This window comes from Notolepis coatsorum, assembly GCF_963971535.1.
Source record: "Notolepis coatsorum genome assembly, chromosome: 9".
Lineage (NCBI taxonomy): Eukaryota > Metazoa > Chordata > Actinopteri > Aulopiformes > Paralepididae > Notolepis > Notolepis coatsorum.
In genome coordinates, this window is record NC_140173.1 from 46,159,108 (window position 1) to 46,184,316 (window position 25,209).

Sequence of the window (25,209 nt, forward strand, 5' to 3'; positions counted from 1 at the left end):
GGCTATTATCAGCGCGCGCCTCCAATGTGCGTGCGGGCACGTATACTATTGATCATCTAGCGTTTATTTGAAAACGATTCATAAATAGGCCGACAAATATCAACGTTCTGGAATATTCCAGTAAAAGACGATTATCACAGAATGGGCTGTTTTTTTACCTCAAAACGGGTGCTTTTCAAAATGCTCTCAAACGGAAATAAAGCGATAAAAAACCAATCTGCCTTGACAGCACTGACTGGAAAATGATTCTTTGATAAGCAACAGGCAGATTAGACACATAGCCATAATTTAAAACATAGATTAGGCGATATTAAGGTTAACATTGGCGCCGATGGTGGCATTCAAGCACTAAGGTCTGTGCGCCCCCTGGTGGCACTGAAAGTGTTAATTAATAAACACTGTTAGGACCATCTGACTCTTAATAATAAACACTGTTAGGACTATCTGACTCTTAATAATAAACACTGTTAGGACCATCTGAATCTTAATAATAAACACTGTTAGGACCATCTGACTCTTAATAATAAACACTGTTAGGACTATCTGACTCTTAAAGGGAGTGGTGTTGGCATGATCTGGCCTGAGGCTGTATATATCTACACAGATGACAACGTACAACGTATATCATGCCAGTTAGGGTACCTTGTGTATACTGCACCATTTTACTCTTACTCATAGTATACATTCAGATTCAAACCCCCCCTCCCCCATGCTGCTATGACGCCCGAATTTACCCAAGGGGGATCAAAAAAGGAATAATCTTATTTTTTTTTATCTTAGTTCAACTATAATGTTCAGTAAATGTAATGTATCAGATTGGTGGTTTAGGCCATGTCCAGACTAAAACGAGTTTGGACATAGCCCACCTCTCCCTTACCCGCATGTGCAAACTCAGCCAAACATCACCAACCACCGTCGACAACAGATTGACATCTCCCTTAACAGTGTTACAGAGCTTGATCGGGCTTTTTAGTGTCGACAGTAGACCAAACTAACGCTATTAGTAGGGAATCCCTCACCCTCCTTCACTTTGGAGTTGAGATCTGCATTGATGACCCCATCCACCGCTAACTGGAACTCCGCCACTGCCACTGGTTTCTATATGGACGACACACACACACAACACGCATGCACGCACACACCAAGAACATTCAAACAGTTAGCAAATGTATAATTCTGTTGTAATACCTTACACACACTTCACGATACCATCCGTTACACTCACCCTCTCAAGCTCACTCCACTCCACCCAAGGCATCCGGGTCAATCGGCACCATTGTAACGGTTGTGACCATAGATGTATATATAGAACACTAGATAGCTTAAGGCGGAGTCACCAGCGTCACTGAACCGCCGCCATCTTGCCCAGGTCAGCCTTGAGTGAGAGTGAGTGAACTGCACAGACAAAAATACTCATAACTCGCTGAAATATTGACGGATTTACAAACGGGTTGGTTTGCTATAAACATCAAAGATGTAGTTATGATACTGCATACTTTTTTTTTACAAACCGCTTGAATCATAGCCACGTTAATAATGCTTGTAATAAACCAAACCGTTTGTAAATCCGTCAATATTTCAGCGAGTTATGAGTATTTTTGTCTGTGCAGCTCACTCACTCTCACTCAAGGCTGACCTGAGCAAGATGGCGGCGGTTCAGTGATGTCGCTCTCCATTGGCCGGGCAGCGCGGGTAAGCTATCTAGTGTTTCTATATATATCTATGGTTGTGACAACGTCACCTCAAACTTCGATGCGAGTCGAACCCCGGCCTCCCACACCGCAGGCAGCAACACAGACCGCTATACCAAGAGGTGAATCCACTTCTAAGTAATGGGTTTATGCGTCTTTTGAGGGATGTGAGAGTGAGTTTAACCCATAGCACCGCTACTCACCCCAGACCTTCTTGACTGCGCTTCACGATACCATCCGTTACATATACAAATACACTCTTGCTAACAAAAAGGCCATTGCAAGCAGTTATCAAACACGAACACTTTAAACTACACCTTTTTAACAGGAGGGGGCAGCAGAGGGCAGAAAAGCTAGTACTGTCATGTTTTATATTGCTCGTAATATAGCCTACATGCAATGGTCAACAGTATCGATAGTATAAATTATAAGATAACATCAGAAACACAAATCATAATTTCTATCATAGCTATTGAATTATCTCTTATTTTCTCCATGTCCCATATGTTTGTTTATGACTTTGTATATTTGTTTATTCTGGGTATAAGTGAATGACTGGCTGGGAGAGAAGAGAAGAGAAGAGAAGAGAAGAGAAGAGAAGAGAAGAGAAGAGAAGAGAAGAGAAGAGAAGAGAAGAGAAGAGAAGAGAAGAGGAAGAGAAGAGAGGGAGAGGAGAAGAGAGAAGAGAAGAGAAAGAGAAGAGAAGAGAAGAGAAGAGAAGAGAAGGAGAAGAGAAGAGAAGAGAAGAGAAGAGAAGAGAAGAGAGAAGAGGAGAGAGAGGGAGGAGAGGAGAGGAGAGAAGAGAAGAGAAGAGAGAGAGAAGAGAAGAGAAGAGAAGAGAAGAGAAGAGAAGAGAAGAGAAGAGAAGAGAAGAGAAGAGAAGAGAAGAGAAGAGATGAAGAGAAAAGAGAGGATCTAACGTAAACCCAGAGTCAGTGCATTATTAGTCACAGTGGAGTGTGTAGGGGGAGAAGGTAAGGAGGGACAGATCAGCAGTTACTAACAAACACATGATGAGGAAAAAATAGTCTACGAACAGGTCGAAAAGTACCTAGCGGAAAGAAATCTAATCTACGAATTCCAATCTGGCTTCAGAACATCCCACTCCACTGACACATGCCTTCTCTATTTGAACGACATGCCTTCTCTATTTGAACGACCACATCAAACAAGAGGTGGACGCGGGCAAATACTGCAGTGCGGCATGGTCATGCTGGACCTACAAAAGGCCAACACTGTCAATCACTCCATTCTGATTGACAAGCTAAAAGCAATTGGTTTTGATAGTCTATCAGTGAGCTGGATGCAATCCTACCTTGAGGGGAGGGAACAGATGGTGGAGGTAAACGGTACCCTATCCCCCCCCCCCTCACAGTGAGCTGTGGTGTTCCACAAGGAAGCATACAAGGACCGCTACTGTTCCTAATTTATGCAAATGACATGTCGTCAGCTTGTGACTGCAACTTGTTCCTGTTTGCGGACGACTCAGCCCTGCTGGTCTCTGACAAGAACAAGTTACAGGTTGAAAACCCTCAGCTCGGAACTAGGCAAAATCTGCATATGGCTCGCTGATAACAAACTATCATTACACATGGGCAAAACAGAGTCCATTCTCTTCGGTTCAAATAACAAACTCAGCAAGGCCGACGGCTTCTCAGTTACAGTGGGTGACAATATTGTCACAAGGAAAGATGAAATTACCTACCTGGGTTCCATCCTAGAGGCTAATCTCTCCTGTGACAAAATGGCATCCAATGTAATAAAAAAAGTCAACCAACGAACTCGATTCTTGTACCGGATCGCCTCTCTGGTAAACAAGAATACCCTGAAGACTCTAGCAGGAGCACTCATTCAAGGGTACTACGACTATGCTTGCACCTCATGGTACCAAAGCACCTCAAAGGCGCTAAAAACAAAATTACAAACATCTCAAAACAAACTGGTCAGACTACTGCTTGACCTTACTCCTAGAACCCACCTCACCCCTGCCCACTTTGACAACCTAGGATGGCTTAGAGTAGATGACAGAGTACAGCAACTTGCAATGGGCCTGGTCTACAAGATACACTACACGACCAAGGTACCCATGTACATGTCAAAATACTTCCCAAAGGTCAGTGAATACCACGATCACAACACCAGAGGGAGCTCCACAAATCATGTTAAACCCAGATTCGGCTCAACAAGGGACTAAACACGTTTCGCAATTATGCCACATCAATGTGGAACGCCCTACCCAAAACTGTAAAGGAATGTGAATCACTACCCACTTTCAAACCACTCTCAAGGGACACCTACGGGAGACTGCAATTCGAACTGGCCCCTGTAAATGTCCTAACCCAACCCCCTCCAATGTACAGTAATTTACCTAGTATGGTTTTGTCAATATTCCAATGTACAATTGTGCTTGTTTGTACAGTGTGTGTGTCCCCCCCCCCCCCCCCAATGTACAGTTTGCTTGTTTATACAGTGTCGTCGTCGTCCCCCCCCCCCCAACCACCTCTAATGTAAATTACCCAGTATGGTTGTCAATATCCCAACCCACCCCCCCCCCCCCACCCCAACCTCCTCCAATGTACAGTTTCTACGTCAAATGTATATACTCCCTTTTCTTGACTCTTTTTGTATCACAAACAGTACTGTATTTGCAAATCTGGTATGTCATAAATGTATAGATGTAGCAGTACTGTCTATCTGTATGTCATGTATGTCATATATGTCCTGATGAATTGAAAATGGGGGACCCTGATGTAAACAAGACGAAAGTCTTTCTCTGGTCTGCATCCCCTTAACAATTGTGTGTATTGAGCTGTACTGTATTGTACCCATTCTGCAATCTGTTAATAAAGTTTTCAATCAATCAATTCAATCAATCAATCAATCAATCAATTCAATCAATCAATCAATCAATCAGATATTTCCATGTGTCTTATTGCCAATGCTCAGTGCAACTCAGCATTTCAACAGCCTTTCCTGTTGCTCAATATTGGTTCACACAACCACACAGGGCTGACAGGGTTCAAACTGTATACGATTCTCATTCTGAACTACATTTGGTAAGTAAGTAAGTAAGTATTTATAAAGCACCTTTCATACATGTCATGTAGCTCAAAGTGCTGTACACAATTATAGGCATATATAGGCATGGTACCACAAACAAATAATAATATTCAAATTCCTAATAAAATCTCACCCCAAATGCTCAAACAAATAAGGCCACTCAGGGCTACGCGTCTCATTTACTAGATGTTGATCTGCTCTGCGTGGTCTGTCTCCTACAAGGTCCATACAGGGCCTAAGTAGTGATTAAAAGGAGCTGTAAGTGGTATTTTTCTTGTTAAAATAAGTGGTCTACATTCCAACAGCCATCACTGATATGGAGTGCTTGGTCAGTAACATGGATCTCCCAGTCCCTCCGCTCTGCAGTAAACAGAAAATACATGTTCTGGTATCCCTTCCCACTTTATCCAATCAGGAGAGAGAACTCTGTTCTCTGGTCTGACAACAATAAGCAATCAAAACTAGTTTTAAAAGCAAATGTGGGCTTGAAACAAGTACATTTTTGATGATAAAAATTATCTGAATCTGATTGGATAAAGTGGGAAGGGATACCAGAACATTTATTTTCTGTTTACTGCAGAGCGGAGGGACTGAGAGACCCATGTTACTGACCAAGCACTCCATATCAGTGAAGGCTGTCGGAATGTAGAGCTACTTAACACTTTGTTTTAACAAATAAATACCACTTACAGCTCCTTTAACCCTTTCACTACCCCACTACAGAAGGTTAACCCTTTCACTGCCACACTGCAGACGGTTAACCGTCTGTAGTGTGGTAGTGAAAGGGTTAACCGTCTGTATTGTTGCAGTGATTAACCCTTTGATGGTGTGGTATTGAAAGGTGTAAAGCAGTAAACCTTACGTTGATTTTAGTGTCCAGCTTCAGCTTCGCCAGCTCCGGCTCCAGCTGGTCGCAGCCCACGCAGCCGTTGTCGATGATCACTTGGATGCGCCCTTTAACAGTGCTGACGTTGGCCTGGAGGAGGTCCATGCTGGCCTGGAGCCGGGCCAGAGTCGCGTTCAACTCTGTCAGGTTACCGTCGGCACTCACAGCGTCTGTTTGCACAGAAACGTGACGTATAGCATCAGGGTTAGAAGAATCAATAGATGCAGTACATGTGCAGGGTTTGATATTTTGATATTACACCAGTCCTCTCTATAGCCTGTGGTTGGTATTCTTCAGCCGGCCAGGATTAGTGGAACAAGTGTCCCCACTAGCCAGAATGAGGGCTGAGAAGGTAGAAGGTATTGGAATACTAATTAACTATATATATATCTATCCATACGATTGATTGAAAACTTTATTAACAGATTGCAGAATGGGTACAATACAGTACGGCTCAATACACACAATTGTTAAGAGGATGCAGACCAGAAAAATACTTTCGTCTTGTTTACATAAGGGTCCTCCATTTTCAATTCATCATGACATTTATGACATACAAGACATACAAATATACAGTACTGTGTAAGAAAAAAGAGATTATAAAAAAATATACATCTGAAGGGGAAGAATATGAATATCTGTCTGAATATGCCTGCATATAATCCTTCTATATACCTACTACTTATACACCTGCATATAACGCATATAACCTTGTATGATAGCATGAACATTAATGCTGTACAGTATATATACCATACACCTATATTTATCTTAACTGTATATATATATATATATATCTGTTTGTACACACTTGCATATTATCCTTTTTACATATAGTTACTATATCTATATCTGTACATATCCTCTTACTAGTTACACTGCTGGCCAGTATGACTTACAACCAAGGGTCTCATTGCCGAACGAAGTTACGACAAAAAATTTAGTCTTAGCCAGACTTCGGCCCATTTAAGACATATTAGGGCTGGGAGTGGGAGTCCCCAAATTTTCCTGAGATCAGATTTGATCGTGGCTGAGAGCAGATTTAAGAGTGCTGAGGAGGAGCACTCTTAAATCTGCTCTCAGCCACGATCAAATCTCATGATTGATTGACTAATTGAGAATAGACGTTTTTGAGACTAATTGAGACTATCAATAACTTGACAGACTGTGTTCTCATAGTGATTCCTTCACGTCAACGCTACAGGCCTCCTTGGAATTAATTACTTAATCATAATTAAAATAAATATGACAATATTTGTACGATAAGAAATTACGCATTTGATGTCGGAAAAATAAATAATATGGATTCATCTGATCACAGGGCAGCTGCTTAACCATATCTGAACCAGCTATTTTGGACAAATGTATAATTACTTTAATTACTCAGATATTCAAACACAATTATGCAATTATTGTGAAATGATTGAAAATAATATTTAATGCCTTCTGTGGAATTTGTATTTCTTATTTGTTACACATCTGTTTTAATGATTAATTATATACATTTGAAAGAATGCAGGTCAACATGCAATGTATCCCATTGATTGGTATACAATGGGACAGACCTTTGTTTGATTGATTGATTGATTGAAAACTTTATTAACAGATTGCAGAATGGGTACAGTACAGTACAGCTCAATTACATAAGGGGATGCAGACCAGAGAAATAATTTCGTCTTGTTTACATCAGGGTCCCCCATTTTCAATTCATCATAACATATATGACACACACGACACAGATAGACAGTACTGCTACATCTATACATTTATGACATACCAGATTTGCAAATACATTACTGTTTGTGATACAAAAAGAGTCCAGAAAAGAGAGTACATTTGACATAAAAACTGTTGGAGGAGGTTGGGTAGGAGGGGTGGGTGGGGGATAGACTTACACGCAAAACTGTACATTGGAATATTGACAAAACCATACTTGGTCATTTACTGTACATTGGAGGGGGTTGATATAGCTATAAACCTGCATTCCTTCGAATATATCATTAATCAATTAAACTTATATTGAAATACACTATATAGCCTACACCAACACTGAAATGACAGTGGATAAATAAATAACTAAAGCTAATCGGTGCACTGGAAATAGACTGCATTAATATTCCATAACATGTCTTGTGTGCACCTACGAATGAACAGTAGCCTATAGGCTTAATTATGGAATAATAAGCCATACTGCGTTCATTCATTACGCCCGCCGTAGGCTATATATATTATATTTCATTCATTCATATACAGTACTGCGCGCGCGCGTGTGTGTGTGTGCGTGCGCGCTGCGGCAGGTGTACCACGAGCTGTATATGATGCCAATACATTAATCTAATCTAGTTTTGATGGCACGCAAGCGTGATTACGAAACCTAGCCGCATTTCTCGGAGACGCTCTCTGATTGGCACTGACTGATGCTAGGTTTCGTAATCACGCGGCTCGCAAGACTCGCAAAGCACTTCCGCCAACTCATTTGCACACAGCTGCGTCACTAGTTGCCTTATAAGGAGCTCTGGAGGCGGTGTTTTGTATGCAAATGACCTGAACGGGAACGCACTTTCGAGTTTAAGACAGAATGCCATTCTCCAAGCAGATATCAGATCATTTAATTTGTGCGACCTTTTCAGCCACTTAAAACATATTACCAGCACGTTCAGGACTCAGAGTGAACTTGTCATTGATTATGTCTCAGTGGTTCCGAGATAAATCTTCCAGAATATATCTTTGAAAAATTTTCGGGAATGAGACCCAAATTGTCTTTATACCTGTATCCCTGTATATTAATACTACAACTCTGTACACCTGATTATTTAGCACTATTACTCAGTAGTACAAATATATATATTTTATACCCAGTTTAATCACCTGTAGGCCTACATTGTATATTACTATTGCACTTTACTGTTACATTTGCACTCTGGTTGGATGCCAAACTTATTTTTGTTGTACTGTACTTGTGCTGTATAATGAATCTAATCTAAATGAATCTAATCTAATCTAATTGATTGAAAACTTTATTAACAGATTGCAGAATGGGTACAATACAGTACACTGTCGCTTTTTACCATTGACCAATGAGAAGCTTCACTGGAGCAGTTAGGGGTTCGGTGCCTTGCTCAAGAGTACTTTGACAGAAGTGGTTGTGGTAGGGGAAAGCAACACGTATTAGATTAGATTAGATTAGATTCGATTCGATTCGATTCGATTAGTTTAGATTAGATTAGATTAGATTAGATTAGATTCACATTTATTGTCATCATACAGCACAACTACAGTACAATGAAAATAATAATAATAATAATAATAATAATAATAAAAATAATAATAATAAATTGGATTTAAAGAGAGAAGCGCCTTTCTCAGACTCAAGGACACTGTACAAGGAGATAAGCTATATAAAATAAAGGGTAAATAAAAAAAGTAGAATAAAAAAAAAAAGATAAAAAAAAAAAAAAAATGAATATAATGTGTATAGTAACCAAAAAAATTTAAATAAAGATAAGATTAAAAAAAGGAAGCAAGGTGCTGTCCAATTGGATGAAGTGGTTGAAATTAACAAAAACTAAAAACAGAAAACAAAAACAAACAAACAACAAAAACAACAGGATCTGTGGCTTAAAAGAAAAGAGTCAGGACTCAGGGGGTGGAAAAGAAGTTTGGCATCCAACCAGAGTGCAAATGTAACTGTGAAGTTCAATAGTAATATACAATGTACAGCCTGGTGATTAAACTGGGTATACGATATATTAAATTAGTACTACTGAATATAGTGCTAATCAGATGTATATGTACAGAGTTGTAGTATTAATGTACAGTGATACAGGTGTAAAGATAATATGGTAGTAAATCATACTGGCACAGTGTTTACTTCCCCCACCCGCATGTCCGGGGAATTGAACCGAGGACCTTGACGACCGTCCCCCCACTCCAGGGTTCGAAATTAACGGGGGCTTGGGGCATAATGCCCTTGAAAATGGACAAAATGCCCTCGAAAATCAGTTAAGGGGGGCACTTAATGCCCCCGACAGTTTACTAATTATATCTATATTTATCCGGTAATGGAGCGTCTGTATCGTACGGTTCAGATGACGCGCAAATAAAAAAATTAATTTGGCGGAGCCGGTGTTCTGCACTGGCTGCAGGCAGCAGCAGCAGCAGCAGCACTGTAGCCAGGTGCTAGTCAGTTTGTGTAAAAATGGCACGCACAATATAAATCAATCTTCATTACGACTTTAAAAACATAGCCATTAACATTACATAGGCATACACACATCTTGCCATAGCAGTTTGTAAACACAACGCACGTTTTAACTATGGTAGCCCGACGCAGCCCGCAAGCTAATACTGTACAGTCAATGAAATGTCACCGTAGCTACTGTAGCAGAGGAGGAAATGGGAGTCTGAGAGGCGGGGTGTTTAAAGACAATGATAGGCGTTTATTCAACATCCAAGAAGGCTAACATACAACTGTGTTTTATTAACTCCAACCGGGACTATTGCCGCTTTCCCACTGCATGCCATCACCTCCTAACGTTACCGGAGCTGATAATAACATTGCCAAGGTGCGTGACACTAAAATGTCCGTGGGGACCCGGCACCAACCCATAGATAGTTCCAACTCACCGAATTGCGTAATCCACCACAGATGCACTCAATATTTAAATAATGTTAGTCTAAATAAATGTAGACAGAAACATAATAATTTCAAGCAGAAAACGAATCTTTCCATTAAGAACTGACAATCAGGGAATTTAAACATGGTTGACATTGTTTTTGTGTGTTTATATTAATTAAAGAAAGGAAAGTCTAGTGCTGGCTGAGCATATTGTTTGTTTGCACTAAGTTAATACTTTGACAAATGTAGCCTATATTTTTCAGTCAGTTCGGTCTTTGTGTGCCAAACATTATTTAAGGCTGTAAACACTGTAAACCTTTTATTTTTAATAAATGAGAAGCATGTTTAGATTTGAGTGTTACATTTTTTTTAATAAAGATTAACGTATATCGAACTGAAAACCGTGACCCCAAAATCGTGATACGAACCAAACCGTCCATTTTGTGAACCGTCCCACCCCTACCGTTTATCATAAAAATTCAGTGCCCCCGAAATACAAAAAAAAGCCCCCGAAAATCAATTAAGGGGGGCAAAAAAAGCCCTTGAAAAAAAATGTTAATTTCTAACCCTGCCCCACTCCCCCACCCCACACAATCCCCTCTAATGTACACTGCCCTGTCAAGGCAGACCGCAGTAACTTCCAAACAGTGAAACTGAGAAAAATGGCGTTAAAGTTTTTTGACTTGCCATCCAAAATGTGTCCAGATTTAACATGTATTAATAAAGTAATCTTTAGGCATACAAAAATATGACGTAATTATTTGAATTAACCCCAAAAAAGCAGATACTGCACTCTGCTGCACGATTTCCTTAAATAATTATACAGGTAATGTACAGGCAAAGTGCAGTAACTTCAAATACAATGTTGTTTTCCCTCCTTAACCTAGCCATTTTATTTGGATCATCATCATTCCAATATATTCAGGTGTTAAATTTCATTTTCAAAATGGCTAGGTTAAGTTATGAAAGCTGGAGGGAAAACAACATTGTATTTGAATCTGGTTTTGAGTGTGATTTTGTAGTTACTGCCGTTTTTAAAACCGCATATCTCCAAAACTGAGCGACATTAACATCTGAAACTTGGTCACAAGATAAAACATTTATTGACAAGTTCAATTTCACTCATAACTCAATTTTGAAATTTTTTCGAGTTACTGCGGTTAGCCTTGACAGGGCAGTACAGTCTCTTCCCCTTCGGACTTCTATTTTTTTATGATGTTCTCTCTTTCTTACACAGTACCGTATATTTGTATGTCTTGTATGTCATAAATGTCTTGATGAATTGAAAATGGAGGACCCTTACGTATGTAAACAAGACAAAAGTATTTTTTTGGTCTTCATCCTCTTAGCAGTTGTTTGTATTGAGCTGTACTATATTGTACTCATTCTGCAATCTGTTAATAAAGTTTTCAATCAATCAATCAAACTTTCGCCCCTTAGATTCCAGGAACAGGATGGAGAACAGTACCTTTGGCCATCACTCTGACTGAGTCCAGCGCCGGGTCCAGAGGGCCCTTCAGTCCTTCCTGGATCTTTTTACCCAGCAGAGGCCCGATGGCTGACACACAAACAGACACATATTCAATCTTTATTTCATCTCCAAGGATCATTGAGAGCAAGCTCTCATTTACAAAGACGTTGAGAAATACAAAACATAATAAATACTAAATATATATATATATAGAAACAGAAATCAATCAATCAAACAATTAAAATAATTAAAAACAACTGACTGTGGTGACGTGGTTTGCTATTAACAATTTACACTGATCAATAGATACTAATTAATTGAGTTTTAAAGTGCTTTGCGAAACAATCCATGTTTCTGGGGCACAGAAGCTAAAAGGCAGATAAGCCAATCACCAGAGCGAGTATGATAAGGTCCAGAGCTCTAATATACAGTATGATAAGGTCCAGAGCTCTAATATACAGTATGATAACGTCCAGAGCTCTAATATACAGTATGGTAAGGTCCAGAGCTCTAATATAGACAGACCAGATAAGAGATGGTTGACCATGTACAGAACATTTTAACTAGAAATACACACAGAATTTTGCATGTGAAATGCAATTTCATTGTCATGAAAATTCCAGTAATGGCATTTGCTATTGTCCTAACAAGTCGGTCGCAGTCAACCAGCACCTGCTAACGGGTCGGACCCTGTAGATCAGCTGGTTAATGTGGCTGCCTGTGGATCCTATGGTCCCAGGTTCGAATCCACTCGGTTACATTGATGACAGCAGTGGGATCTCACTGCCCTGTGAATATGTATCCAGGTTCATGTAGCAAAGGGGGTGGGATCTCAGTGCCTTAAACCCTGGGAGAGTTAAAGCTAAAGGATCAGACCCTGTTAGCAGGTGCTGGTGAACTGTGAACGACCTGCTTAGTAGTTTACAATATAATTGATCACTTACAATATAATTTCTGAATACTCACAATCTAGGGATTTGATCACTTTATCCACTGTCTTAGAGCTCTCATTCACCACATGGTCGATTTCCTGGGAACAAGGAGGGGAAAACACGCTGTAGCAGAAGTGGAAACTACACACATCCTTTCCATCAGTAAAAGTAGAAATACCCTGAGGGAATACAAGTTTAAGTAGAAGTATACAGGCTGGCAATAAAGGTCTACATGTTAAAATAATAGCTCTACACTCCAACAGCCATCAGTTTAGTTTTAAGCAAATATCTGCTTGAAACAAGTAAAATAATCTACCAGTGCAGTAAGCAAATTTGGCTTGGCAAGATTCCTTGAAATAAGTAAACATTTTTTTAGTTCTCTCCTGATTGGATAAAGTGGGAAGGGATGCCAGGAAATGTATAAATGAATGTTCCGGAGGGACTGTTACTGACCAAACACTCTATTTTAACAAGGAAATACCACATACAGCACCTTTAATCCTTGATACCTTAATATCTGAAAGGTTGAGAGGGTTGGTGCTCCACTCATGCTGGCTCTTCCTGCCTCCTATTACATTTAGCTGGCTCACCACGTGTGTTGTGGGCACGTTTTTCTTTCAATCAAATAAATAATAAATAGCAATCGCAGGTGTCATATTAATGCAGTGAAAATGGAGCATATAAGACTGTGACTTACTACCATGGTGTCTTTATACCTGTATCACTGTACATATCAATACTACAACTCTGTACATACATTACAGTAGTACACAGTGTTTATATATTTTATACCCAGTTTAATCACCTGTACATTGGATATTGCTGTTGCACTTTACTGTTACATTTGCACTCTGGTTGGAAGCCAAACTTACTTTTGTTGTACTGTACTTGTACTGTATGATGACAATACATTTTAATATAATATAATATAATATAGCCTTTGAAATGTAGCGGAGGAAAAAGTCTTAAATCACTTGACGTTGATTTAAGCAAAAGTTCAAATGCCCTCGAAAATACATATTTTCTCTAAGTACCGTGTTTGAATGAATGTTCCTGGTTGCTTCCCATCAAGCACACAAGGGTACAAGTGATGTCAAGCACATGATGACTAATCGCTAATGGCAGCTTTGAAAGAAAGAGGACAAACAGAACAACAGCGCTCTCTCTGTATCTGAAGATAAGACTATTGACACTGCAGGCAGGATACACTTTTCCCGTCTCTTTTAATCACAGATGTGTGAATGAGGAGCTCAAGGTCTGTCCACAACGTCTCACAATAGCCACTCGCTCACGACGGCCTAGTGATGGAAGGTGCGAGGTACTTTTGGGTGATTAATAATCTCTAAATGGAAACTGTGACGAGGTTATTTGTGCAACCGCTTTCTAAAGGAGGCCACTTCGATCAATAGCGACCAATCGCGTCACAATGACGTTCTGAAATATAGCCGGACTTCAAGCACTGACCTTTTAAACTTTCTTTGTATTTGTATTTTCTTTTTTAACATTAACACTATGGTCGCCAAAAACGCCTTACCACGTCATTCCCGCCATGCTCATTCTGCCAAAGACGCCGTAACACGTCATTGATATCAATATTTCAAAAATCTGTGATCGAAATCATATTTCTCCCCCGGAGACTTGAGATCTACTGTTGATCCCCTCTCAACTCTCCAACGGTTCAAGAGCGCCATCTGGTGGCCGATCGGCGGATCGCTCAAACCGGAAACCGGAAGCTGGTGCTCATTCCAATTCGGTCCGATCACTCGCTAATAGTCCCGGGACTCAAGCTAGACACAATGGATAGCAATCCGTTACCAATAACTCGATAAACAACATGATTTGGACGTATATACTATTATACAACCTGGAGATGGATCACATATTTCTACATCCCATAATAGGAATATTTCTGCTCCACGCTCATCGCCCAACGGCCCGAGGAAGCTACGGTAAGATTCAGCGTTTTTTTTTAACGTGTTCGATATAAACTGCTCTGATGATCATATCACCCACACTCACACTAGATGAATCATCTAACGTTGGCCACGGAATTATAAACGACCCCCCCCCCATCCGGTCAACATCAGATGATAAGTAGTAACTTCTAGAAGCACGTCCATTTGAATTTTTTTTATCTCGTGCCGATTGCTATCAAACTGTATACAATCATCAATATAATGCATTTAGGGCTATAAATCACGTTCTGGAGAAAGCTGCAGAAAACGATAAAAACATACTTATACTTTAGACAGTATTTTAGTATGAATATGTGAATGAAAAAGTATAACGTTGCTACACCCTGAACAATAGATACTTGATGTTGAATGGGCCATAGTAATGTCAATTTAGCAATACAATTTAAAAAGTTATAGCCCTGCAAAGAAGGGGAACTTCTCCATAGACAAATAGAGCTGGCGTGGGATGGTTTATTCTGAATTTAAGCCTGGCGACCAAAGTGTTAAAGAAAATACAAATACAAAGAAAGTTCAAAAGGTCAGTGTATTACGTTGCCGCTGTAAACCCTATTTACATTTACATTTAGTCAATGACATTTAGTCATTTAGCTGAACGCTTTTATCCAAAGCGACTTAGAAGTTCTGTACAAGTCAGCAGGAAGGGTACAACTCTGGCAGCTGAGGGTCAGTAATATTGTTCGTCGAACTTGAGTGCTACAGTCTTGAGTGCATAGAAGTATGCACTTGTGCCCAGGCAAAGCTCACACTGGGAGGAACGTTTGTCCACTAAAACCATGAACAGTTATTCATGCAGAAATAATTCTGCAGAAATAATAATGTTTAACCCTTTCACTACCACACTACAGAAGGTTAACCCTTGCACTGACACACTACAATGGTTAATGCTTTCACTACCACACTACAGACCGTTAACCGCCTGTAGTGTGGTAGTGAAAGGTTAACGGCCTGTAGTGTGGTAGTGAAAGGTTAACCGTCTGTAGTGTGGTAGTGAAAGGTTAACCTTCTGTAGTGTGGTAGTGAAAGGGTTCACCTTCTGTAGTGTGGTAGTGAAAGGGTTAACCTTCTGTAGTGTGGTAGTGAAATGGTTAACCTTCTGTAGTGTGGTAGTGAAAGGTTAACCGTCTGTAGTGTGGTAGTGAAAGGTTAACCTTCTGTAGTGTGGTAGTAAAAGGGTTCACCTTCTGTAGTGTGGTAGTGAAAGGGTTAACCTTCTGTGGTGTGGTAGTGAAAGGGTTAAAGGCGTTGTCCACAACTACAGAGTGATCGTACATCAAACACAGCAGTGAGGCTTGGGACCAGGGCTGTGTTGATTACATCATACATTACACATAGCTTACATTACACATACAATAGCAACCAATCAACCAGGATATGTACTAATAGAGGCCTGGAAAACTTGGATTCACTCACTAGCCTTTGATCTCTCTTGCCTTTGTATTTACCTTATTGAAAAAGAAAATAAAAGCTGTACAATTACTTTTTTTTCTTTTAACCTGTATTTACCCAGGGTTGGTTCTCTGAGCACGAACACCCTGCTTCACATACACACCGCTGCCCAGTACAACCACAGTCTGACACTGTTGGACCACTGAGCAACTCCACTGGAGTTGGGGGTTAACTGCCTTGCTCAAGGGCACTTCAGTGGTTGGTATTGAGGGACGGGAGAGTGTTATTCATTCACATCCCCGCTCCGGATTTTCCCTACAGGTCTGGGGGGCTTGAAGCCTTTTTACAACGCATCGCTGTTTCCGGGTTCCCGTTTTGCACTCTGATTGGCCAGGTCATGTGACATGAGCGCCAATCATGGGACGGCAAGTTTCTACACTGGTTAAGCTTAGGCACTCTTCGAAGTTGGTTAAGGTTAGTTTGTCTTAGAGCGTGACGGCAAGTTCTTTCGCCGGTTAAGCTTAGGCACTAATTTAGAAGTTGGTTAAGGTTAGAGTTTGTCTTAGAGCATGGGCGATAGAACGCCAGGTAGTTTGCAGGCTTTTCGACGCGGAAATGGGCAAACACGCTATTGGGCACACATGTCACATGACCTGGCCAATCAGAGCGCCGGAAACGCGGATGCGTTGTAAAAAGGCTACACGCGTCCGGGGGATCGGACGGCCACCTTTCCGGTCACAAACCCTGCTTCTCTAACCTTTAGGGTTTAGGCCACTTTCCCAAAAATATTTTCACCGCTGATAGTAAAACCTTATCCTTTATGCACATTATTTATTTATTCTAAAATATCAGGTCATTGGATAAAAATCCATTTTACATTCATTGCACACAACATTCACATGCACACACTCACTTTAAACATTCACCTTAAACATTCACTTTAAACACTTTTTAAACATTGCACCATATTTTATGTATTTATTCTTACAAATGTGCACTACCTTTTCTACCTATTTTCTGCATTTAGTCTCTTTCTTTGCATTTTGTACATTTTAGTTTTGTTTATTGTATATTTTGTAGTGTTTGTGCTTCATACAAACTAAAAGAGTAAAGGCCAAACACTATTTAAAATATACAACAACAAAAATGTACAAAATGCCCAAAAAAACTAAATGCAAAAATGAGGTGGAAGAGGTTTACAAATTTGTAAGAATAAATAGATAATACGTGGTGCAATTTTTAAAAGTGTTTAAAGTGTTTAAAGTTGACAGGATTATATCTTAATAATTTTTCAAGTTTCAAGTTTTGTTTTATTTGTCACATATAAGGTACATGTACATTACAGTGAAATGCTTGGTTCTGTATGAGCCCCTGAGAATGTGCTTCATACAGTAAAAAGTAAAAAGAGTAAAGACCAATCTCAGGAGGGTCATACAGAACTAAGCATTTCACTGTAATGTACATGTACCTTATATGTGACAAATAAAACAAAACTTGAAAACTTGATTTCACTATAAGGGAGCGACAGTGGCTCGGGAGGTCGTCTGGTAATCTGGAGGTTCCCGGTTAGATTCCCGCTCCTCCAAGGCAGTGTGTCGAAGCGTGCTTGATCAAGACACTTAACCCCTAATTGCTCCCGATGAGCAGGTTGGCACCTTGCATGGGTGCCTCCGCTGTCGGTGTGTGAATGTGTGAGTGAATCGGTAAAATGTGAGGATTACAAGCAGTTGTCCGGTAATCCGGAGGCTCTCAGTTCGATTCCCAATCCTCCCGGGCAGCGTGTCGAAGTGTCCTTGAGCAAGAGTCTTGCTGCAAGACCCTTAACCCCTAACTGCTCCCGATGAGCAGGTTGGCACCTTGCATGGTCTCCTCCGCCATCGGCGTGTGAAGGTGTGAGTGAATCGGTCAAATGTGAGGAACAGATTGTAAAGTGCTTTGGATAATGGCACAATTGACTATTTAAATAAAACTAAATTTACAGGGAACTAACTCATCCTGTATGAAAGGGTAAAAAGACCACTTTGCATTGACGTCTTTAATGTTACACATGTCTCTGGGTATCATATGTTAAAATGAGGAAACAACAATACCCTATTTTAGCCTGAAACTGTTCATCTGATAGCAGTATATGACGCATCTGGCGCATCCCAGTGTAAGCGAGGCCTATGTTTGGCTTTGTAGTGTTATTACTTGGATTGAAAGGTGATATGTGTTTGAAGTAACTTCAGGGTCTCTACTCTGGGGTGTTGCGTGGGGGTAGTGGGGTTGTCTCACCTGGGGTATGGAGGCCAGGTAGGTGTGGAGGTTTTCTAACGTGCGGTTGACCTCTGCTGCACTCCCATGCACACCGGTTCTGAAGGCCTCGTTACTTTTGAACATGCAGACGTTCCCTGCACTGTAAATGCACACACACACACACACACACACACACACACACACACACACACACACACACACACATATCAACACACACACACACACATACCAACACACACACATTTATACCAACACACATACACACACACACCAACACACACACACACACACACACACACACACACACACACACATATACCAACACACACACACACACATATCAACACTCACTCACACAGTCACACACACACACACACACATGCACATATCAAAATACACACACACACACACCAATGTGGAAATGAGAGCTTGCACTCAATGATCTATTGAGATTAAATAAAGATTGAATGAATAAATGGATTAACCTTGCACATCCAGGGAGACACACATATATATATATTTATATTTATATATTATATATATATATTATATATTTATATATTTATATATATATATACACACACACCAACAAACAACCTTGAATTACTATACGTGTAACGACACATTGGAGGCATTCATTCACTGACCCCAATAGCCTAATCTTTTTTTTTTTTATCCGCTTTTTCTCCCCATTTTCAATTTTTCTCCCATCCCAATTTTGTATATCCAATTCTTCCCTCCCCTGTCTTGAACGTTGCTAGACTATGACTAGGTCGGTTGTAGTGAGGACAGAAGCTTTGCATCACGTGTCCCATCCGGTACACGAGGAGGCAGCCTGTCACATCTTTTCACCGCAGCAGCTCGAACTCTCAGTGGCGAGGAGTAACGTGTGGGAGGCTCACGCTGCCCCCGCTACTTCCTGCTTCCGTCGCACCGGCGTCACCAAACCGACCTGTAGGAGTCACTGTCCACAACGTCAAATCCCCACCCACCGGCTTTCCCACCCTCTAACACTTGCCAATTGTGTTAGTATGAACGACCGGCCAGCCGGTAGCAACGCCGAGAGCTGGGCTCGAACCCAGCGTCTCCTGCGTTAGAGGCGAGCGCATTGCCCACTGCGCCAATCAGCCGCCCTCCCAATAGCCTAATCTTAACCTAACCGTTGTTGTAGCCCTTACCTTAACCCCTCTTTCTAAGATGGCCCTTGTTCAAAGTGAAGACCAGACCAACAACAAAAAGCCTCGCTTCTTCTAAAGGTCATCCCTTCAAAGTTCCAAACCCCATACTGGTCCTCACAAGAATAGTAACAAAGAGAGGTGTGGGGGGGGGCTCACAGTATGATGAGGGTGGTGAGGAAGGCGCTCCAGTAGAGAGCTCTCCTGCGACAGCGGATGCTGGAGGTCTGCTTCTGGTACATGGTACCTCCACAGTTGCCACAGCAACGGCAGCACGCCATGAAGAAGCCCTCCATAACCACCAGAACGATGTACACAACACCAATGGCTACGCACACCAAGAACCCTATCTCATAGAGCAGGGTCTAGACATACGTAGATAAGATGCATAGATGCATACACACACACACACACACACACACACACACACACACACACACACACACACACACACACACACACACACACACACACACACACACACACACACACACACACACACACACACACACACACACACACACACACACACACACACACACACACACACACACACACACACACACACACACACACACACACACACACACACACACATACATACATACATACATACATACATACATACATACATACATACATACATACATACATACATACATACATACATACATACATACATACATACATACATACATACATACATACATACATAGACAAATGTGGATAACACAGAAAGAGAAGAGGAGGCAGACAGATAAATGTGATTGACAAAACATGATTTCACTGTTTTATACTGAGTGGACAATGACAGTTAAATACTTTATTACTTAAATATTTTATTGATTAAAAAACTATAATTGTTATTACACAACACCAATGACACTATTTTACCCCAGGGATAACGTTTTCTCTTTATGCGAGACAGAGAGAGACAAATAAGACACTTGTTACTATCAGAGAGCTACACGACCTGCAAAAAGTCACAAATACCTACAGTATGTTACACATTATCCGTGTCAAGGCCTCGACACCATAACAGGGGGCTCCTCTGTTGTCACAGTGTGACGTCATACGGTGAGACATCACCACATGATAGCTTGGTTTTACTGTGGTTAAGTCAACAATACAGCTTAGTAGCGTCCATGGACAAGGAAGCATACAGATGATAGCCAAATACAGGTACACCACACACAGACAGAGAGAGAGAGAGAGAGAGAGAGAGAGAGAGAGAGAGAGAGAGAGAGAGAGAGAGAGAGAGAGAGAGAGAGAGAGAGAGAGAGAGAGCGAGAGAGAGAGAGAGAGAGAGAGAGAGAGAGAGAGAGAGCGAGAGAGAGAGAGAGAGAGAGAGAGAGAGAGAGAGAGAGAGAGAGATGCATGCGCTCTCAGGTAACTAGCTCCGGGTTCCTGTGCAGGGTGTGTCTATGACTATTTACATAGAGCTTCTGATGTAAAGTACAGAAATAATAAGTTCACATATTACTTGTATGCAATTATGCAAGTTATGTCTATTCTTATGATTATTGCACTGTAAATGAGAGCTATGTTATTGCACTGCTTTTATTTTGTCTAATTCATACTCATTTTATGCCTGTCCATAATTATGCCAATTTTATGCCCATGTTATGCCTATGTCTATTTCATGTCTGCATTACATTACTGCTGTGAAGCACTTAGGGCTGCAATTCTTGCATGAAAGGTGCTATACAAATAAAGTGTATTATTATTATTATAATTATAATTATTATTATTATTATTATTATTATTATTATTATTATTATTATTATTATTATTAATCTAATGTTTTAGATGCAATAACATACTCAAGGCATTGCTTTTCCCATAGGGTCATGCTAACCATGATGTATCGTTTCTGATATTGATCAAATTCTACAGGTTTCTGATATTGTGCTCACAGAAAGAAATACTTACTCAAATGTTTGAATATACCCCATACAGTACATATATACCCCTGTATATACCGTATAAGTATATATTTATTCTTACTGAAAGATATATATATATATATATATATATATATATATATATATATATATATATATATATATATATATATATATATATATATATATATATATATATATATATATATATATATATATATATTCTAGGGCTGTCAAAATTAATGCTTTAAATTTGGAGATTTATTTAAATGATTTAAAGCATTAAAATAAATGAATCTAGATTAATCTATGGAGTGAAAAATCTTCAATCTTAGCGCCGCGGATATAAGAGAGGTCTAGCTGAGTCAATGTTGATGGTTTTGTTGAACATTTGTATTTCACAGGAGAGAAACTGTATTCAAAGAAAGCTATTAAAATAGTCTTTGAATCTAAATATACTTTCTTTGTGTTGATTTTACATTAATTCCGTGATTTTACTCATGTAAATATCTGTTACAAGCTTCGGTCTTAAGTAGAAAAATTCTATTTTTAATCTAGATTAATCTAGATTAATTACAGAAAATTGTGAGATGAATTAGTTAAATTTGTTTTATCTATTGAAAGCACTAATATATTCACATCTGTCTGTACATACCTGCATATAATAATTTGTACATGTCTGTAGATACTATATCTATATCTGTACATATCCCTTACCTACTAGTTATGCTGCTGGTCAGTATGACTTACTACTGTACATATTAATGTAATTATATTACTATAACTCTGTACATACATGTGATTAGAACTATTACTCAGTAGTACGAATTTATATATATTATACCCAGCTTAATCATCTGTACATTGTATATTACTATGGCACTTTACATTCGCACTCTGGTTGGATGCCAAACTTCTTTTTGTTGTACTGTACTTGTGCTATATGATGACAATACATTTTAATCTAATCTAATCTAATTAATCTGCACTCTCTATGGACCTATTGGCCTATTTCACATAACTATATACACAGGCATTCGCTCCACTCTCATTTGTAACTGTCTTACCGCTTTGATGGTGTCTGAAGGGTTTGACTGTATTTGTTTGAATTCCGTGACGAATTTAAAAATGAGATCTGAAGGGAAGAGACGGAACAGTCAACAGGTTAGAGAAACACTTTGATGTGAAATTAATGTCATGGCACAGATACACACACACACACACACATACACATACACATACACACATACATACATACATACATACATACACACACACACACACACACACACACACACACACACACACACACACACACACACATACATACATACATACATACATACATACATACATACATACATACATACATACATACATACATACATACATACATACATACATACATACATACATACATACATACATACATACATACATACATACATACATACATACATACATACATACATATGTAACTATTCTACCTTGTGCTGTGTGTATTTTGTTAAATCCAATCTGGTGACAGCTCAAAACACCCCAGAGTCTGTCACAATAATTATACACACACATATACATACACACACATACAGACACACATATACTGATCTCTCTCTCCCCCTCTCTCTCAATCTCTCTCTCCCCCTCTCTCTCTCTCTATTCTTCCTTTTCTCTGTTTCCTTCTCTTTCACCCTACCTTTTGCTGTGTGTCTCTCTCCTTCACACTGAATCAATGTGTGTCTGTATATATATATATATGCAGGTGGATTATCTACAGCACAGTACAAAAGGCATTTGCAGAAGTTGTTTCAAGTCATTCTAAAATTATTAAAGGGGCTATGTATTGCTATTCCTAGCACTATTTGGGCAACTTTACACAATTCCTGTTAGTCTATTGAAGACATTTGTAATTTTTATTTTTATTTTTTAAATGCATTGTTTTATATTTCTAATCAAGTACTCAAAACCATCATTTTTCAGCCTCAAGATTTCAGGCTGTTATGGAGAGAAAAAAAGACAGGCCGTTATTGACAAGGCCCCCTCTCTCCCTCCCTCCCTCTCTCTTCCTTTCTCTCCCTCTCGGTGATGAGAGTCCGCGGCAGCTTGTGGTTTTTTTTTTTTCTTTCTTTCAATCTCCCGTCTGCGGGTGTGTGGCGCGCGGCCGGCAGGTTCCCCCCCCCCCAGGTGCTCTCTATCTCTCTCTCTCTCTCTCTCTCTCCATGCAGAGTATGAGGTAATGGTTTCCACCCGCTGTGTACAGTCAGTCTAGGTAGAATGTGGGCGGGCATTAGCTACAACCACAGGGCCAATCACATCACTGTCTGCTACCCGGCGGCCGTATGACGTATATCAGCCGTTCAAATCAAAATGGCCTGATTTACTGGAGGAGGAAAGGGGCTGAGCTGAATCAGAGCAATCCGCCAATATGGTATTTAGACACTAAAACACATTGATACGAACTCCTATTACTATAATACAATGCTAGAGACTGAAAAATGACATTTATATTTATATTTAGTTTAGAGTCTAGGATGGTGGCTGGGATAAACCCACGAGTTGAGTTTCCATGGCAACACTCGCAATATTCCATTTACTCGTGGTAGTCGGGTGTGAATAAACGCCTAAGGCCTCACACACCTTATAGACCTATGGCAGGTATATATTAGGTTGTATCCAGAATGTGCTCATGCATTGTATTACAGGAAATCAAACACCTCCATCTGCCCCTGAGGTACCAGGTTACCAGGCCGGTTTTCAAAGAAAAGAGACTATTGTTGACACAAGATGCCAGTTGCCTATTGTATTGCAGCAGATACCGCCTTGGTACATGGTTATTTCGTTCACAAAGCACAGCCAGTGTCTGTGAAAGGGACCCGAGAAGGGGAGCCGTCATTGTCCAGGTGGAGGACTCTAATTGTGTGTGTGTGTGTGTGTGTGTGTGTGTGTGTGTGTGTGTGTGTGTGTGTGTGTGTGTGTGTGTGTGTGTGTGTGTGTGTGTGTGTGTGTGTGTGTGTGTGTGTGTGTGTGTGTGTCTCTCTCTCCGTCTGGCTTCATTCAATTTCATTTAAAGGGCCATTGACACACAGGTGTCACAGGACACATTAAAAGATGTCAAAATATTAAAATATGGATGGGAGAAAATTGTGTGTGTGTGTGTGTATGTGTGTGTGTGTGTGTGTGTGTGTGTGTGTGTGTGTGTGTGTGTGTGTGTGTGTGTGTGTGTGTGTGTGTGTGTGTGTGTGTGTGTGTGTGTGTGTGTGTGTGTGTGTGTGTGTAATACAGGTAACCGCATATTGAGATGGGACAATGACCACAGGAAACGGCAGACAATTAATGAACAATCCCAAAATAGAGGCAAAAAATAACCAAAGCAATAAGAGACAGTAAATGCAACCAGTGTGATTATCACGGTCTGTTGTCGGGTTATTTGTGGTGGTGGAGGAAATGTCAGCCACACTTTCCTGTTTGTTAGGGCATGTTTGATGTCATAACAAACCTCAGAAGGTCCTCTGATTTGAAATGGTGATGCGGTAGATGTCTAACAGAGTAATACCCCTGTCAGACGTTGAGCTTTGGCTCGTCACAAATATATCTACTGGAAAAACAGTGTCTTTGTATGCAGATTACCGACTTTTTTTGCTTTATGAGCGTACTACAAAGGTGCTTGTAAAAGGACTTGAAAGGTGTTTGGCAGGCAGAAGAAAATGCATTGGAAATTAATGTCCTTCCAAATGTGTTGTTTTTATTCCAAACGGTTCCCTACATGAATACATAAATCCTTCTTCACATCCATTGATGAAATAATGTCTAGTTCAATTTGGGACCAGAAGAGACTTAGAATCAGGAAAGCGTAT

The 25,209-nt window shown here is 40.1% G+C and overlaps 1 protein-coding gene across 1 annotated transcript in view; it reads right to left on the reverse strand.

Moving 5' to 3' along the window:
* Positions 1-25,209, reverse strand: part of prom2 (prominin 2) — an 82,528-nt gene that overhangs the window by 45,751 nt on the left and 11,568 nt on the right. The window contains 7 exon segments of the mRNA XM_084321857.1: positions 1,020-1,098; positions 5,614-5,807; positions 11,724-11,813; positions 12,693-12,756; positions 18,295-18,415; positions 19,611-19,816; positions 22,423-22,490. Coding sequence (XP_084177983.1) covers positions 1,020-1,098; positions 5,614-5,807; positions 11,724-11,813; positions 12,693-12,756; positions 18,295-18,415; positions 19,611-19,816; positions 22,423-22,490 — 822 coding nt within the window.